The 19621-nt window shown below is 38.9% G+C and overlaps 1 protein-coding gene across 6 annotated transcripts in view; it reads right to left on the minus strand.

The window, feature by feature from the left end:
- The window catches only part of ZC3H7B (zinc finger CCCH-type containing 7B), a 49705-nt gene that overhangs the window by 15029 nt on the left and 15055 nt on the right, over positions 1 to 19621 (minus strand). For 4 of the 6 annotated variants that reach the window (XM_083366396.1, XM_083366398.1, XM_083366399.1 and 1 more), the window contains 12 exons: positions 19055 to 19135; positions 18682 to 18741; positions 16594 to 16630; positions 14941 to 15200; positions 12429 to 12777; positions 10916 to 10974; positions 9877 to 10042; positions 9639 to 9800; positions 7369 to 7574; positions 5836 to 5936; positions 4768 to 4949; positions 3601 to 3686 (listed from right to left, as the gene is read on the minus strand). In XM_083366396.1, the coding sequence (XP_083222522.1) occupies positions 3601 to 3686; positions 4768 to 4949; positions 5836 to 5936; positions 7369 to 7574; positions 9639 to 9800; positions 9877 to 10042; positions 10916 to 10974; positions 12429 to 12777; positions 14941 to 15200; positions 16594 to 16630; positions 18682 to 18741; positions 19055 to 19135 (1749 nt within the window). The remainder of the gene's footprint in view (positions 1 to 3600; positions 3687 to 4767; positions 4950 to 5835; positions 5937 to 7368; positions 7575 to 9638; positions 9801 to 9876; positions 10043 to 10915; positions 10975 to 12428; positions 12778 to 14940; positions 15201 to 16593; positions 16631 to 18681; positions 18742 to 19054; positions 19136 to 19621) is intronic. The other 2 variants (XM_083366397.1, XM_083366401.1) reach the window with 2 other exon arrangements.

Genomic DNA, 19621 nt, shown 5'->3' on the forward strand with positions numbered 1-19621 from the left:
CTGTGGGGATGGGAATCCCCACGGCATGTGGCTCTGAGCCGCAGGGGCAGGGGTGCAAAGGACGGGCGGTGACGCCATAGCAAGACACCGGCATCGCTCCCAGTGACAGCACTTCTGAGTTCCAACACCTTTTTTTTTTTTAGAAAAAAAGCACTGGAAATTGAGCAGTACATCCAGTGAGATTCCAGGATGGTAAAATCTCATCTAGAAGTGTGTTACTGTATGCCAATCTTCGTCAATCTCCTATCATCCAGATATGCTCCAGATATTCTAGAATTCCCCAGACCAATAGTGAAGCTGGGAGTTCTAGGGATTATAGTTTATATCTCAAAAGTGTAATTTGGAAAAACTTGTTTTAAGGCTGGGCGTGTCTAGTTTCAGAAGAAAAGCATTGTTGGTACAAGAATGGGCAGCCGCTAAAGTTAGACTGGGTTTGGAGGACTACCTATTTCTTACTGTTTCTGCCCTTGAACTTTGGTACAGTGGGCAGGTCCCTCGTGTCATATGCTAAACCTGGAAGGCAGGCCTTGTCTGTCAAGGTTCCTACCATCCGGAATGACACCGTCCCTTCCACCCAAGATCTGGACGGTTCCCAATCTGAGGGCATTCAGAGGTTTTCAGGCTTTGGGACTGATTTATGTTGGATGGCTTTTTATTTATTTGTCTTCAAGCTGTTTATGCATTTTTCTTTTATTTCATTTTTAAACCATAAGCTGCATAGTCATCAGGAGTTGAATGGCCTCCAAACTGCAATATCAATAAATAATTTTTATTATACATTTGTATTTTATCGTTATTATTCTTTTGGCATTTACCTTTAATTCTAATCTATTCGACTTTCATTTTATTATAGTAACAATCATTAACATTTAAATTGATATGGCTTGAAACTGCCTAGGATCTGCCTATGAAAATATGCCTTGAATAGCGTTTTGAATAGTTATTTTAATCCTTCACTTTCAACGGGCTCTTTCAAGAACTTAATAGAACAGAAACTGGAGCTTTAAGGTAAGCAGTCCAAAAACTTTGCACAATGTAACCTTTTGCCAGATAAAATTGTGTTTATACATGGGAAAGAGATTAAGTAGGAAGGAAACCAAAGCATTTAGTAGACATGACAGTATTTTGAAAAGAAGACATAGCAGACTGATTAACTCTGTAACAATGTTACATAGAAATCAGAAGTTGCAAAGTGTCCACTGGATTGATTGAGCACAAAAGGCATCAGGTAACAGCAGCGTCTGCTTCTATGAGGCCAAGAGTACATTATAAGTTGGTAATTAAACTGTACCAAGCACAGGATTAAAAGATCTGTCTCAGCAAAGTTTGGATTTGTTATTCCAAATAAGACAAGAGGCACACTTCAAAGAAAGGGTAGAGCATGGAGTTACATAATATAGCACATTACTAGGACTTCTAGCATCGTAGGAAGTGGTCCTGTTTTCATTTCATTCAGCCATGTTTTCTTTACATCCCCTTCCCAGTTTGCTTTCTTTTCATCTAAAAGATCCTGAGTTTTATGGTCAATGGACATATTCTATTTGTATTATTTTTGCTCCTTTGATTTTCCCCCATTTTATTGTATTCCTGTAAATCTTAACTTTCCCCAAGCATGCTGATATCACTTTCTTGCAGACTGAGTTCATAATTAATATACACGAAACTTGTTAAATCATATCTGTATCTCCAAATAAGATTCAAAATGATTCTTAACTGCAGCCTTAGCAATGCAGACATTATAATACTGACAAGATAGATCACTGGTCTTGCTTGATGTAAGTCAGCTTTCTAGAGAGATATGGGACTAGGCAGCTTTATATAGATATAGGAACATACAAAGTTTTTGTAATCTTCTCTTCTCTTTGTTTTAGCCAAAGTAAAACAAAGAGAACTTTACTTTACTTACTTACTTACAACACTCATTTTAGTCCAGAACCTGCAAAATTCTTGTTAACTCTTTTCATAACTGTTCCTTGATTTTATGTCAGCTACATCAAATTTCTTATTCTTTACGTTCATTCATGCTTTCCCAAGAAGTTTAGGTACAATGGTGCAAAATAGTGCCTACGGCAGTTGCATACTATGAAAATCTGCTTTGCATTGCTAGGATTGCATCAAGCCACAATCTATAAAATATAGATTGGACAAGTCATAACATGTCTTCCTGAACTGAAAATGATTGACAAAGGAAATTGGAAATACATGATAAATTCTATTTTACAGTCGGATACATTCTTTGCATCTTCTTTCTTTTTCTTTCTTTTTTTTCTTTTTGCACTTTAGCTTTCCCTTTTATTTCTTTTTCTTTATTTCTTATTTTATTTTAATTTGTATTAATTTTACTCTTGGCTTTTAAAACTTCCAACAAAATTATATTTAAAAAAGAAATTAAGGTTATTTCAATGATAAAGAAAAAGGTCAAGAATTAAGTGTTCTAATTCAAAAATTGTTTTAATTCAATTCCAGGATTGGACTCCACGTTAACTACCCAGTCACTTTTTTAGCACTCAAAAATGTCCCCCAAGAGCAACAGATTATAATTACTAGGCAATACTTTAAAAATTGCAGCTTGGTTTTTCAAATAATATCTTACAAATTAATAATAAGTTGGAAGGGACCTTAGAGGTCATCTAGTCCAGCCCCCTGCTCAGGCAGGAAACCCTATACCATTTCAGAAAAATGGCTGTCCAGTCTCTTCTTAAAAACTTCCAGTGTTGGAGCATTCACCGCTTCTGGAGGCAGGTTGTTCCACTGGTTAATTGTTCTAACTGTCAGGAAGTTTCGTTCTAGGTTGCTTCTCTCCTTGACAAGTTTCCATCCGTTGCTTCTTGTCCTGCCTTCAGGTGCTTTGGAAAATAGCTTGACTCCCTCTTCTTTGTGGCAGCTCCTGAGATATTGGAACACTGCTATCATGTCACCCCTCGTCCTTCTCTTCATTAAATTGGACATACCCAACTTGATTTAAGGCTGGAACCTTAGAAACAATGGCTTCAATGGCTAAGAGTAATTTTTATTTACTCAAACTGATAGAACAGATGTCAAATAGAATCTCTTATACAACCACTTCTCACCTCTCAGTTGAGTTACATGCTAAGCTATCTGTGAAGGTGGTTCAGAATTTTAGTCAGTCCAAAAGTGAGTTACTCAATCTCAGTTATGGGATTGATTGCTACAATTGTATCATCCTAAAAATTCTTTGTCAGCCATATTTGCTGCCATTCCATTTCCAGATCAGATACAAACAGTGATGAATGTTAAACTCTTGACTGGCTTACAGCCAGATTACCTAAAATATTTTTTTTGTCCCCGTGTTCTTACTTGAATAACTCCAATGGGATTTCTCAGTTGGACAACCTTTCCAAAGGGAATACTCTGATACTGCTTTTGGGCACCACGTATAAACACTACTCTTCTCTGAAGCACTTTAGATTTTGATAATTTAATTTTAAGTTTTCACATAGCACTAGAATAATGGCTTTTACATAGGCTTTTAATATTTTTATTTCCTGGCTATTTTATTCATTTAAAACTTTTCTTTTAACTTCTTTATTCATGCGATTCTACATTTTATAAGGATTAAAATAAAACTAGATAGGTTACCATATTGTTGTTGGCTTTGCTAGCATGTGCCTCCATTTGCTGCCAATATTTTTTAGATTCTTGTACAATATCTTCATGGGTCATTCCTAGGATGACAAAAGTAGCTTCAGAGATTTAACAGATTATAACGATATAGTAAAAACTCTTTCATTGCTTTGTTCTATCAGTGAGGAGGAATCAAGTACTTCTGAGATGCTCGTTTTCCTGAATTTAATAAGAATCCACTATATATTAGCAAATATTGGAGAAAATGACACTTAATAGTAACAAATTTTCATAAATGGACATAAGAGGTTGTACAATATATCTTCCACCTAAAATTTAAAAACAAATTTTTAGTATTGGAATCATTGCCCTTAGCTAGTAATTGAATGAGCATTGACTCGCTACAGCAAAGGATTCTAACAATTCAGTCCAAACCAATTCCCCAAGCACATTCTACAATGTTCTACAGAAGACACAAATTAGTCAAGGATTATGTTTATTATTACTTATAGTAACTGTTCTAATAAGGACCTACTCTTTTGTGTGCAAGTAATCTACCTTCTCTTTTACTACATACACAAACTCTTTCAAAGCCACTGTCTAGAATTGTTGATTTCTGCGTAGTTCAACAGAGAGGACTGGATGGAATACTAAAGGTTTGCATTCCTCCATTCAATAATGGCCAAAATATTGTGTGTTCAAGGCTACAAAAAGAGGAGAGGAAAATGGTTCTGCTGATATCTGTGTTTATTCATTTCTGCACAATCATTACAAAAGTGTTACTATAATGTACACAAGCCAAATGTCCGAAATGCAGTCCTGCTCTTAGCCTTCCCTCTTGATCTTTGATCCCCAGTTATTCTCATCAGGGACCCTATTTAGAGCAAATACTTTTTGCAAAGTTTGTAATATTCATAACTCTTCCTTCAAATCATTCTCATTATATAATCATGCATGTAGGACATTAATTAAGGTTGTCCCACTGGACCCAATCGTGTTAGAAGACACATGCAGTTCTATAACTAAGAGTATTGTACATATAATTTTTTGAAAATCATTTTTTGCCTTTCTTCAATTTCTGGATGACATTCTGTGGGAGCTCACAGAAACAGTGCACACATTGAAGCCTGAAACTAACCTCCCTGCAGTCCTCTAGACAGTCCAAGCCAAGTGATTACTCACCAGAATACTGCTGCAGCAGCCAAACCTTAAGCTCTATAAAGCTGTGAGCAAAATGGCAACTATCTTCACGCAAGCAGCCATAACGCACTTCATGCCTGCAGACATCAAACTGAAAATGCTCCTGAAACTGGCGGATTTTAGAGTATTTTAGAGAGGTGGAACGAACAATATGAACCAGACACCTGCAAAAAAGAGATTCGTTCATACCAATCCTCATTAAAAAGCCATTTACTAAGAACATTTAAAGGTAGAGCTGAGACAAAACAGCCATTTTTCAGTTTGTAACTTCCATTCATCAGATACTGAGGGAAGTGATGGATGGATGAGTGAGTTAGTTCATCAATCTGAGTAGCTATCATCATCCAGCTTTGGAGATGCTGTGAATCCACTCTTGCTCTCTAGGCCATCTCTCCAGACGTCAGCTCCTTGTGTGCACCTTTAGATCAGGTTATATTAGTACTTGTACTTGTATTAAGTTCTCCAAGTGTTATGACTGGTATTAGCATAACTGATCCTTGTATATTACATTATTTACATTATTAATACAAAGGAAAATGATGTTTTAAATGTTGGTCAGGTACCTCTCAACTCCACCCCCAGCCCTATAATTGTCTATTCTGGTTTCAATTATAATGTACATTAAGAATTGTTTTTTAGAGTTGCCGTTGATTTTATCCCCTTAAAACATAATTATTTTGTTTTAGGGTACTAGAAAATAGATTGTGAGAACAATGCACTTGAAGCAAATGAAATATATCTTAATAAATTAGGAAAATGCTTAAGGATTACTAGCCTCGTGGAAAAAGCATTTCAACCAAATTAAAGCTGTTTAGTATGATGATTAAAATAGGCATAGCTATATGGAGTTACTTCAAACTACCAGCTAGTAATCAGAGCAGCTCAAAATAAAGCATGTGGGATCAGGAATGAGTAATCTTTTCAACATTCCTATAAAATAGCATAACATTGCTCCCTTTATAGAAGAAATGTTATTGTGACTTTGTAGCTCAGTTTGCCTTTTATAAGCAGTTACATATTACTGGCTGAAGACAGGTCCAACTCACTTACTTATTATCATAAAAATTATGTTTTGCAGCTAGATTGGAGCACACTGCTGGAGAGTCCTTGAGCCCTTTGCTGATTATTCGGGGTTTGCTATCAAAGCAGATCTGCAAGCATATATATATATATATAAAATAGCAGTTATTTTTTTTTTTGCTCTGCACATTTATATAAAAGACGACATTTTTTCAATATACTTCCATTTTTGCCTACAAAAACATACATTTCCCTCCAATTCTTGAATATAGATCATTTTACATACAAAAACTGACACTTGGAGGCTAGCGCAGAATCAGAGAAGTGAAAGGAGTCATTTTGTCATTGACCCTAGATTCTGCTCAGTATCTCTAAGAGATATCTACCTGCTTTTAGTATTATGATGCTTTTCTAACAGTCAGAATTTGCTTTTTTATCATTTAGTCTATTATTTTATAAGTTGAATTCCAGAATAACTTAGACATGTCTTGACCTTTTTTGTGTGGTGACCTCCCTTCCCAAATTTCTCAAGGCTAAATATTCTGAATTATTTCCATCCCTCTTCATATGACTTAGAGCAGGGGTGTTAAACTTCCAACCAGCAGCCCAGAGTTGTCATGCAGAAGCCGTGCCCACCCCATGGCTGGCAATGGCAAAACAGTCCCGATACGTCGCAAGACATCACACGATGTCGCAAGTTTGACGTGTCTGTCTTAGAGTCTTGTTCTTTCTCACTGCTGTTTTCTGAACCTCTCCTATTTTGTCTAAATCTTTTAAAATGCAAGGGCTAGAATTATCAAAACACAAGGTAAGGTTTGAGAAATACCAAATAGCAGAAAAATTTATTACTTTGGAAATTGGGACTTCAGGAACTTTTCAAACTAGGATACTTGCTAACTTAAGTATCCTCTTTTTATATTGATTTTATTTTCTAAGCAAAATACTTTGCATTTGATTCTACTAAATATCATTATTTTCAATCAATTTATCTAATCTATTTTGATTTTATTTCTATCTTCTCATTAGCTATATGCTTTCTAATTCTGTGTCATCTGAAACGTAATAGCTCAAAACAATTTCACAATAAAAAAACAACAACACGTCTTCTGAAGCCAAATATAACAATCTCAAAGCATGATGTGATTTGTCTGGGATTTAGTAATGTGTTTAGTGTGTTGTGAAAATACAGCTATATCACCAGTCTGTTTATTCAGCAAGCTGTGGCTTATTGCAATACATGAACTACCTAATGGCTCTCTGACCAGTCACTTAAAAAAAAACATGCTTGCCCCACGTGCAAGCTAAAAAAGTCTTCAACTCTGATTGGTTTCCTAGGCTGACCATAAACTTTTATGGAGAAAAACAATGTCACTCATTCTCACATAAGCCTTTTCTGTCCATAGCTCAATTTAAAGGTGACAGTCAGTGACCTTCAAAACCCAAATGTCAAAAGCTGGCATTGACCAGTTTTCCTATGATGTAATCCAGTAAGCAATTACTAAAGGCACAGTTGACAACATCATGAAAATACAATCTTGTATGTCTGCACTGGCTATTTCATACCTCACAAAGAAAGGTGAATATGCCCTGGTGTTCTTTCAGGATCTTGGTAATAGTTAGGTTACCTCGTTTGATCCCACCCAGTGGATCAAACAAGAGGTCGCGATTGAGTGTCCCCTTTCGCTCCTCTGTCCATACATCAATCTCCTCCTGGTGGTACGCGAAGGTGCAGTTATCCCCGTATTTACAGTCCTGCTTGTTAAGCATATCTACAAAGCAATAAACATCAGAACACCATACATATAGTGGAGGCTAGAATCAGAACTAAGGTCTCTTGCTACTCCTTATACTGTTTCCTTCTCTCCTTCCCCAAGCTTCACAAATTGATAAAGAGAAACTGAAAGGTTCATGAAAGACCAATGAAATTTACTGAAGCTATTACTACTGAAAGTCCTTGACTTACGATCACAATTGAGCCCAAAATTTCTATTGCTAAGCAAGATAGTTAAGTGAGTTTTGATTCATTTTACAACTTTTCTTGCCACAGTTTTTAAGTAAAGCTCTGCAATTGTTAAGTTATTAACATGGTTCTTAAGTGAATCTGGCTTCCCCATTGACTTTGCTTGATCACATGACCATGGGGGATGCTGCAGGTCATAAGTTTGAAAAGTGGTTTTGTCATTTTTTTCAATGCCATTGTAACTTTGAATGGTCACTAAACAAATGGTTGTAAGTCAAGGTCTATCTGTATTCAGCCCCTCTTGACTAAGAATGATTTTAATGGTACCCTATTTTAATGGTACCCTACCCTATACTGAGACACACTAATTGGCTGCCTAGGGCAAATATATGTAGACATTTGCCAGATTTCATATCAATTACAGCAATAAATCTGTATTCTCCTGAAACTCAATTTTGCATTCATTAGCTGCTAACAGAAGAAGCTGACTTCACCTATGCAAAGTTGTTTTACTGCAAACAAGAAAGAAGTTTTATAGAAACGTAAGATCTGCACTGTAGAACTAGTTTGGTTTAATGATTAAGGTGCCAGACTAGAAATTGGAGACCATGAGTTCAAATCCCACCTTGGCCATGAAACCCAGCTGCATGACCTTAGGCTAGTCACTCTCAACCCATCTCATAGGGCTGTTGCTGTGGAGGCAAATAGGAGGAGGAAGGGATATTAAGTGTGTTTGCCACCTTGAGTTATTTGTAAAAATATTAAAGGCAGGATACATAAATAAATTACAAATATTGGAGAACACAGAAATCAAGTCCTATATATATGTTTGTGTGTGTGTGTCAGCCTTTAGGGTTTAAATCCTAAGACTTTTCCTCCCACCTTTTGAGTCAGACGTTTGGCCGTTCTTTTCCTAGCCTTTTGATTGGGAGGCCCCTGTTCAATTCTTACAATGGTTCTGTCAAAGCTGAGAATTGTTGGTTCCCACTTCACCAGTGTCAAGCCTTACATCAGACATGTCAAACACAAGGCCCGGGGGCTGGATGCGGCCCGTGAAGTGGTTTCATGTGGCCCGCGAAGCCATCCTGGAAACAGTGCGGGAACGACCCCCACTGCCTTGGCCCTGGCCCTGGTCCCATCTCCTTCTGCCAGAGACTCTCAGATCTGTCCCACTCCTGCCCAGGCCCCCATAGGCACCCTTGAGGCGAACGATGTAGAGCTGGCCACGCCCACCCAGCAGGCCATATGCACTCTAGCCACGCCCACCCAGTAGGCCATGCCCATCCCGGCCATACCCACCCGGCCCCCTGAGGGCAACCGCAATGCTGATGCGGCCCTCAATGAAATTGAGTTTGACACCCCTGCCTTACATCATGATGCAAGGGCAACAAAGTATTGACTATTTATTATTATTTGCATTTACTTTCAGTGGGGAGAAGAGACAATGTTAAGACTGCTTCAAGTACCATAACTACTTCACAGACGTTGACTATTTAACTTGGGTTCTCTCATTTTGGGTTGTCTCTAAGGATGTATGACATTCCACATCAAATATTACTAAATTAAAACCTCACGATGACCATTAGATGAACAGTAGAATATTTCCTGAATGTTCTCATTATGCATGTTTTCAATTTTACCACTAGCATGAGTACTTTTTGTGCTCTCAAGTTCGAGTTTTAACAGTTTTAATACCTGGAAATTTTTAAGAGAGTTTTATAAATCCCTACAATCAGTAAACACAGGGATTAAGTAAATAGACAAAAGTTAATAACGTATTGCCCTCACATTCTTCAGCCCACCCTGCACAGAACTTTTCCTCCTTCATGAAACAGTCTGCATTTTATTACATTCTCCTCTTTCTTCAATTCACCTTTGCATAGATAATAGGATCCCACAAAGTTTGTCTTGGTTGGACGTGGGCGAATTCTCTTCCATGTTTTATCTTCGGATAGACGACGCCTGCCCAGCAGTATGTCTCGCTTGCACTTATGTTCCAGACCTTCTCGATAAGTATAATCACCAGCTTTGGGACCTACGAAAGAGGACAATATTAACAAGTGTCCAGTTTTGCTAATCATCTGAGGCCATCTTCATCATAAGCAGATGACCTGTTTTGGGATAGCAGATGTGACAGGCCTGTTTGAAAATGTGAGTGGACACCAAGGGATTCTTCACAAGCAGAGTTGTGTTGGACATCACCAATTCCGGCTGAGACATAAGCAACTCTACAACTTTGGGTACTGTGGTGTGGGTACTTGACCCGGTTTGGTTTGCCTGAAAAAGATAATAAAATAAGCTTCCTTAGAAATCAGAAACATCTACTATATCTACTATTCCCCAAGGTTCTTCATTTTTCAAATGAACAAAAATACAGGTAATCCTCGACTTATGATCACAATTGAGACCAAAATTTCTGCTGCTAAGCGAGACAATTGTAAAGTGAGTTTTGCCCCATTTTACACCTTTCTTCCCAGAGTTATTAAGTGAATCACTGCAGTTGTTACGTTAGTAACACGATTATTAAGTCAATCTGCCTTCCCCATTGACTTTGTCAGAAGGTCACAAAATGTAATCACATGGCCCTTGGACACTGCAACCTTCATAAATATGAATCAGTTGACAAGGGTCTGAATTTTGATCACATGACATGGGGATGCTGCAATGGTTGTTAAGTGAGAAAAATAGTCAGAAGTCACTTTTTCAGTGTTGTTGTAACTTCTGAGTGGTCAGTAAATGAACTGTCAAGGACTACACCTTTAACAATAATGATCAACTTAACCTGCTTCATTTTCAACATGTAGTATCTCACAGAAAAGAAGTTTTTTTTCCTATTGTGAAAGTATTAGCAAATATTAAAATAAGCAGTATTCTTCTTATAGAAAGATATACGTTCCCCTCCTGCAAGGTTTCGAAGTTCGCTTGTTCAGTCATAAAATGTTTTAGACTCAAAAGGAAAGTGTTCCTTTACTCATCCAACATCAAATCACTCAATTTATGATCACTCCGACAGACTCTTTCGAATGGGCTGGGAAGTGAAGTTAAAAAAACGGAAGTACAGCAATATTTTGCTAATGAAATTGAGGGCCTGGAGGAAAACAGTGTAATAGACATTTCTCTTCTTCTTAATTAAGAGTAAAGGTTACTCACAACTGGTAGTGACTTTTGAATTCCAGCAGGCTGGCGGGGTTCTTGGGTGCTGGTTTCCTCTAAACAGTGGGGAGAAAAAATTTAATTTAAAATTTATGTGAATATCAATTATGCAACATCCTATCAACTATGGCAGCAGTACTTATACACAAGCCCTTTCTTTGTACTCCTCAAATTTCACATATATTTAGGGCTGAAACCCAATTCTGGAACCCAACAGCCTGAAACTAGAAAGGACCATTATGAAAAGAATGCAAATGACTTTCATATCCAAGTCCAAAAATGAGTGGCAGGAAATCTATTCCCACATAAGGGTGGGGGAAATAGTGGTAATATTTAAATCTTATCACATACAGTAGGGTGGACTGTTATTAGGATTTCTTTTATCTGCCATAAGAACAATTTATTTATCCAAGCTTTGGCCTTGATTCTTCCACTGCTAATGGCTCAGTTCTAAAGAGGAATTTATTGCCATGCCTTGGGTGAAATTGCTGAACATCTACCATTCTAATCAGCATGGTCAATGGTAGACAATCCCGGGAGATATAGCCTGCATTAAATATTAATGTTTTCAGGACAATTCATTCCTGTTGTAAACCATGCATTATTTTCAGATTTGTCTATAAATATACAACAGGGGTTCCAAACCCCTAGTCCCTGGCCCATTGGGAACTGGGTTGTGCAAGAAGCAGGCAAGCACACAAAGCTCCATTTGTGTAAGTGGCAGGTGCACATGCAAAACCATCCGGTCAGCTGTCCCGTTGGCATATGCAGCAAAAGAAATCTCTACTTGCTTGACACATCCGCTCCCCACAGCTGCTGCCGGTCCACATAGCCAGAAAGGTTGGGGACCACTGATGTGCAACAATGGATCCCCTAAAGCTATTATTCAACACTTTTAACGTCAACCACAATAGATATTATACAAAATGACACAACTCATTTTATAATCACTAAAAGACAACGTGGTTGTAGGAGAGTAGGAGATGGGAAAATGAACCATAAACAGCAATGGAGGGACTGATCCAAGACAGAGAAATGCCATCTCCTTATGAAATACTGATGCAGAATTACTCTTTAATAGATTTATTATGTTTTTATCCTGCCTTTATTATTTTATAAGTAACACAAGGCAGCAAATATATACAATATTCATTCCTTCCTCCTCTTTTTCTCTTCAACCACCCTGTAAAGTGGGTTGGGATGAGAGATTGTGTGGCCCAAAGTCACCAGCCAGATTTCATGCCTTGTATCAGTGGTCCCCAACCCCAATCCGTGGACGTGGTGGGCGAGTGTGCACAAGCTGGCAAATCTGCACTTGTAAAAGCAGCATATGTGCGTATGCGAAACATTCCCCCCAGAAAAAAAACTCCACCTACCCAGAAAGGTTGGAGACTATTGCCTTACATGAATTCACAGTCTCCTGCTTTCTAGGCAAGCACTTTAATCACTACACTGAACTGGCTCTTCCTGTGTCACATGCAAACATTATTTAAATAGTTCCCATACCTACCAACAGTAAAGGTATCTAAAGCATCCAATGATCCCCTGCTGGTTCCAAAAGCATCTAACATATCCAGCCGAGACTCTGTGTATGGGAGCAGATCTAGTGAATCCAGTGAATCCAAAGGAGATGTGCCACTGCCCCCAACTGGTGTTTCAAAGGTATCCAGAACAGATGAAGGAGAGAGTTGTTTTGTAGCCTCCATCACTAGGCCAAAGGAGGCAGGTGGCAGCGGTGTGGAGACTGGAATGTTTGCGGTCACCACAGGAGGAAGAAGAGGAGTACCACCTGGAAACACAGGGATGAGCTGGGGCACCTCGCTCGGCAGATTGGCAGGAATGGCACCACGGACAAGAGACTGGGGGGGGGGGGTGAAATAAAAATGTGTTATGATTAAAGGGGAGAAGTTAGACTTTCCTATTTTACACTTCCAGACATATTGAACTTTATAACAGATTCACCTCTACACCACTGTAAAGCAAGATAGGATGTAGCCAGATAAGACAAAATGTCACAGGAAACCAGTTCACTCTAAAATTAGTCCGCAATTACTTTTTCCAATGTGGCAGCAACATCAAGCACGAAACAAATGCTTCTGTAATGCTATTTATCACTTAGGGACGTGCAACACTCTGGACTCAAGGGAAAAGGATGTTTCTGAGTATATGGAGCTTGAACTGCCTGTAACTCCTTAACCAGCTGTGTCTTTTTCTAAGGATGGAGGAATAATTATGAAGAGTTATTATGCAATCTTGAAAAAAATGTGCAGTTGCTCTGAAGAGTTGCAGACTAGTGCTACATTCATGACACTGCACAATCTGAAGCCTTTTGTCTCTAAATACAAAGTACAGCTCTACGACAGGTTATACGTATGCTGGCATCAATTTAACCATGATTAAAGCTAAATAGGTATTCAGGGCAAGCTTGAAATAAGTAGCATAACTGAACAAAGGGAACCCAAGCACACAATAGCCCAACTATCCCAGTGGGAACATAAACTTTGGAAAGTTATAGTAAATCAAGGAAAAGACTAGCAGAAAAACAATTAGCTTGAACATCTATCCAACAAGTACACTATTCCAGGTCATTTTTATAGGAACTGCAATACACTGGAGACAAATCAGCTCAAATGAAGATGAATATATGGACAACAATCACTCTTATGACTGCTTTTTGGATATGAAAGAAAAACTGTTGAGACTGAGCTCCAAAAGTTTTAGCTAGGTAACCTATTACATTTGTCCAAATTTTATTACTTTTAATAATGGCCTAGATGTGTTAGGGACTCAGACCAGCAATTTCTGTATGCAAATGTAGGCGCGCTCTACCATTAAGTGATGGATTTCCCTATAACAGATATCAGAGCTCCCTTTTAAATACAATTTGGGAAATGGGAAAAGTGTTACTAAAGGTAAAGGTTCCCCCGCACATGCGTGCTAGTCGTTTCCAACTCTCTGTTTCAAAGCCAAAGAGCCAGCGCTTGTCCGAAGACGTCTCCATAGTCATGTGGCCAGCATGACTATACGCCAAAGGCGCATGGAACGCTGATGCCTTCCCATCGTAGTGGTCCCTATTTTTCTACTTGCATTTTTTACGTGTTTTCGAACTGCTAGGTTGGCAGAAGCTGGGACGAGTAACAGGCGCTCACTGTTACGCGGCACTCGGGATTCGATCCGCCAGACTGCCGACCATTTGATCGACAAGCTCAGCGTCCTAACCCACTGAGCCACCGCGTCCCTGAAAAGTGTTACTAGGAAACCCTAATAACATTTAATCAGCTATGTCCATTCTTCTACAGACTCAGGAATGGCACTGCACTGCAGCTCAGGGTTTTCTTACAACTCCACAGCATGCCAAAAAGCTCCTTTGTGCTTCTTGGTGTGGGACTACTTTGCACTATGGTGCTGTGAATTCCAAGAGTCTGATAGCCCAGTCTCTCACACTCTCTTTCTCAGGTCTCCCTGAGGTTGTGCCACACTGCAGCAACCTCCCCAAACACTCATGCAACCTGTGCCAGACCTCCCCCACTCCTGCAGTTATCTGGAACTCCCTCTGCCTCCTCCTTAATGACCCATGTGTCTGGAGTTACAATAGCAACTGGGACTGCCAGGATTGCAGTTGCTAATGAAGCTGTCACATGACATCATGCTTTATGTCCGAATCAGTTAGTGACAGAAGCTCAGGAGCCAATTGTGATTATAAATCGAAGATTAATTGTAACTCAAGGAAGTGGAAGCTAAGAAGAGGAAGTATATAATCTTAGTCTTCAATTGCTTATCCTTATTTAGACAATTTCAAATATTAAAATTGCACTAATTCTTTCTCTCCCTGAGATAATGAACAATTCCGTGTACCATTATGTAACACACATAACAAATGTCCTCCATTACTTAGAAGGGAGACATTTAAAAGGCAGTGATGGAGGGTGAGCATGGAATCTGCCAAACCCTGTAATGATTCAGAAGAAGATGCAAGAGATCAGTGACTAAAACAGAGGAGCATCTACAAAAGTCACTCTTACTAATGAATACTGGGATCCATCTGCAATAGAATCCAGAATTGAGTCCAGTTCATCTCCAAGAACTTCTCCTTCAGTGAAGTCGTCTACACTGTCAGATTCTGGTATAGATGCAACATCTGTAGGAGGGAGAAGGGCAGTAGCAGGGAGTGATGTTGGCAGACTTTTCGTTTCCAAATCAGTTGATGAAAAGGCATTGGCTTTGCTGGCAGTGACAGAAGAACCACTAGGAGTGACGATGCACTGAAGGAAAATAGAACTGTCTGGAAGACGAAGTATGAGATTACAGCTAATCATGCATCGCACTCGAGAGAGAAAATACAAAGCAAATGTCAAATAATAATATAGTTGTCTATGTAACTTAGCATTGACTATTGAGTAGTAGCTGCTTTCCAGAGTCTCAAGAGAGAGATGATTGTACTGTATCATCTTTTTTTTAAAAAGCCAAAGAGTCCAGTATCAGAACACAGAACATTCTGAGTGAAAAGCATTTCCTCTACTGCTCAACTAATAATCTCTCCCATCTTCAAAACAAACTGTTCATTTTTGTGAAAAGATTCTTCATTAGCCTATATATATACACTAGAATTATACTCGTAGAAACTGTCTCATGATATCCAATTCAAACACACTTTTCAGAATTACAAACCATTCTTACTGTGTTTCCCTGAAAATAAGATCCGGTCTTATATATATATTTGCCTCCAAAAGAAGCACTGGGTCTTAATTTTGGGTGGTGTCTTACCTTAGGACCACCACAGCCAGGCCTCCCACACCCCGACACCTGTTGCACCGCTGCTTGACTCTTCAGCGGACGCTTCCCACTTCTTGCAGCTGATCACCATGTGGTGGGCAGGTGAAGCTTCTCCATGAGCCCAGAACTCCTTACCTTACCAGAAGGACTGTCACAGCCAGGCCTCCCACACCCCAACACTTGTCAAGCCATGTGGCTCATCACGGCAGTGCCGCCGCTTACAGCAGGAGGTTGCACAGCACTTCGGGCCATTGCTGTTGCTCACGGCAAGAAACCCAAGTGGCTCTTCGGGCCAATGCTGTCGCTCGCGGCAGGATACCACATGGCGCTTCAGGCCGTTTCTGCTGCTCAGCCGAGCGGCTCTTTGGGCCATTGCCATCGCTTGTGGCAGGATGGCCCGAAGTGCCATGCACCATTCTGCTGCAAGCGACGGCAGTGGCCCGAAGAGCTGCTCGGCTTCTTGGTGCAAATGGCGGAAATGGCCCAAAGCACCATGTGGCGTCCCTACCCCCGCCCCCAAACTAGGGCTTACTTTCGGGGTGGGGGCTTATATTAGGCCTATCCCTGAAAATCAAGCTGGGGCTTACTTTTGGGGAAACACAGTATACAGATGTGATCAGGAAGGTCAAATGTTTCTAGCAACGGCTCTATCATTGCCACTATTCACATTTATAAACTTCAGCCTGTACTGGTTGCACAGTGAGAATAATTGAAAGAATTGTGTTGACTTCTCAAAAAGAAAGGATTTGTCTTTTCCCAGGCATTTCCTGCTATTCCCGTTAGGAGCTTTAGTGATAAATTAAACTGATAACCAAATATTTCTTTCTGAAAGCAAAACCTCTTGTTCTGTTTGAGGATGGTGGTGGGAATAACTATGAATCAAAGAAGCATAAATGCATTACCTGTTTCAATGTCATCTATGGAGCCTAATCCATTGGTCTGCAGCAGGAAGAAAAAATAATCAATTCTCTTTTGAGCAAGTTCAATTTCATTTTCTAATTTTTACAAATAACTAATCTAGATGTACAGAAATGCAAGACTGGATTCCCTATGAAACAATGTTTTGGATTGAAAGTTGTTCCTTTGAGATTGGCTGGATCCTATGATAATATTTTGCAAAACTTTTTTTATTGTTACAACACACAGCCATCACCAATCCATATAACTAGCTTCTTCTGAAAACAACAAAAATTACTTATTCTTAAACTCTCTGGAGGAAGGTTTTATGTTCAGCTAATAAAAGCATAAGTGGGCATTCACAATGTTCTTAACACTTGTATGATGAGATACATCCTTCATTATCTTTTCATTTGGATTACCCCCAAATAGTTGTTTATTCTTCTCTTTTTAATATTTCAGGCTGCTAGCTTTCAAATGGAGCAGGGCTCCTATGCTTTCAATCACTGACATTTAGGTTTTTCTCAGCCCTAGGAAGAAGGCAGTAGCCAACCAACTCTGAAAACATTTCCTAGAACACCGCAGGAATTTGTTCTGACAGTCACCAGTAGTCAATAATGATTAGAAAGCAGAAAACTTTTTCTCTCTTTTGAGATTGATTTCTCTCTCAAAAGGAGAGGAACTAATTGTATGCTTTTATACTAAGTGGGCAAAGACTGCATTACATAAATTATTATTTCCATTTTTATCCTTAAGTCACCAAAAAGACAATCATTTGGGAAGCCTCTCTCTTTTACACATCAGCATTATGAGAACGGACACATTCTGGAAGACCGGTGGCAGTGAATACTACCAAACTACTACCCAAGAGACAACAGATAGAGCCATCTTGTGTAAACTAAGTGGGCTTCAAAGCCAGCTTACTGTTACAAATTTTAGTCTATTTTACTATTTCACTTTACCCATCTTTCATTCAGGACAGCAGATACCCAGTTCTCAAAGATTTCCCATTTGCATCTCAATTAAACTCAAATCTAGTCAAGTGCTGTTCGTGTATTTCTAGACTGTGCCTTGAAAATAAGCCTTAAATAATCATAACAAATTCTCATTTAAAACATTAGGAGAAATCAATTCTTCCCAAATCACCCTATTGCTTTAAGATCTATAGGTAGCCCTCAACGTATGACCAGAAATGGGACCAGAAATTCAGTTGCTAAGTGATGCAGTCATTACATGAGTCCTGTCTGATCTATAACCTTTTTTGCTATGGTTGTTAATAAAATCACCATGGTCATTATGTGAATCTGGCTTCTCTCAATGAATTTGTTTGCCGGAAGCTCCCTGGAAAGGTTGCAAAGGACAATCATGTTACCCCAGAATGAGCCAGTTGCCACCTGAATTTTGATCATGTGACCACAAGGATGTTGTGACAGTCGTTAAGTGCAAGAACCAGTCATAAGTCACTTCTGTCAGTGCCAACTGAATGGTCATAAGTCGAGAACTACCTATAGTCATCAAGAATTGTACTTGGGCCTGAAGCTTATTTTTCAAAAAAAGTGAAAAGCAAAAAGCCAGCTCTTAAAAGGATATTTTTTTGTTCAAATCATATAGGCAGAGTTAATCTTATAAAAACTGAGATGGTGTTATCCATCTCTTAAATACCTTCACTTTTAATAACTTTTTAAAATTTAAAAATGATCAGAAATTATTTAGAAAATTTAAATGCAGATATACAGAGTTATGTATAGTTGATTGTGAGTTACTCAGAGACTGCTTTTAAAATGAGTGGACATATAATTGTTTTAAATAAATACAAAATAAACATAGCTCACTCTCCCTCTGAGATTCTTGTCCACAAGGATGTCTGGAAACTTTGACTAGCTGCATCCTTCTAAATGGGGAACATTAAAATGCTCTTCAGATGGGTGATGCAGCTCTTCATCAACACAACATTTTGCTCTATCTACCTCTTGCCTTTTTTAATCCACATTTTTAACTAAGAATTTCGCGTAACAAATTATGTTCACCCAAGCAGGAAAACATGTCATCTATTTATCAATTCCACTCAAACTGTTTAAACAGTAAAGATATACCTGATTTGATAAGGCAGATGTCAGGCCATTACTCAGTACAGAAAATGTTTCTGAATCCTGCTGCAAAGAGAGAAAGAGAGAGGAAGTAGCAGACACTTAAGAGACTTAAACAATGATAAGTGACACATTTTCAAAGAAATTTCAGCTTTAATAAGGGAAAACTACATAACATATACAGGTAGCCAAGCTTGGCTGTGCCCATATATACTGACTATGCATGACCTTTCAATACAGACCAAATGCTTTCAGCTAATATTGGACTCTGTAAGTATAAAATGATACAAAAGATTCAAGCTTCAGGATTGGGGGGAGGGGGGAAAATAAAAATATGTGCACTGTCATGGGAAGTTAAGGTTGGATGCAAATATCATACCTGAGGCCTCTTATATGCTTTCCGGACTCTTAATCCCAGCTTCTGTGCAAGGTCCTGACCCAACTGGACCACACTTTCATCCTTCAGTAGAGAAAGCAATTACAGATTACATATAGTCCTCAACTTATAATTATTCATTTCACAACCATTCCAAGTTGCAATGGCACCGACTTACAACCAGTAAGTGACTTAGATCAATCCAAAACTTATAACCATGGCAGCATTTCCAAAGGTGTGTGATCAAAATTCAGGTGCTTGGCAAGCAGGTCTTTACAATGGCTGAAGTGTCCTGAAATTATGTTATCGCCATTTGTAACCTTACCAGTCAGTTTCCAACAAGCAAAGTCAATGGGGGGAAGCTGGATTTCCTTAACAAATGCATTATTCATTTATCAACCATAGCAAAAAAAGGTTGTAAAATTGGGTGAGAGTCAGTTAACTGCCTTGCTTAGCAATGAAATTCTGGTTCCAATTGTGGATGTAAGTTAAGGACTATCAGTATTTCCAGATACAGTAGTCACAGATAATACAAAACTGTTGTCATCTATTTTATTGGCAGTGAAAAGT

This window comes from Vipera ursinii (genome assembly GCF_947247035.1).
Source record: "Vipera ursinii genome assembly, chromosome: 6".
NCBI classification, from domain to species: Eukaryota; Metazoa; Chordata; class Lepidosauria; order Squamata; family Viperidae; genus Vipera; species Vipera ursinii.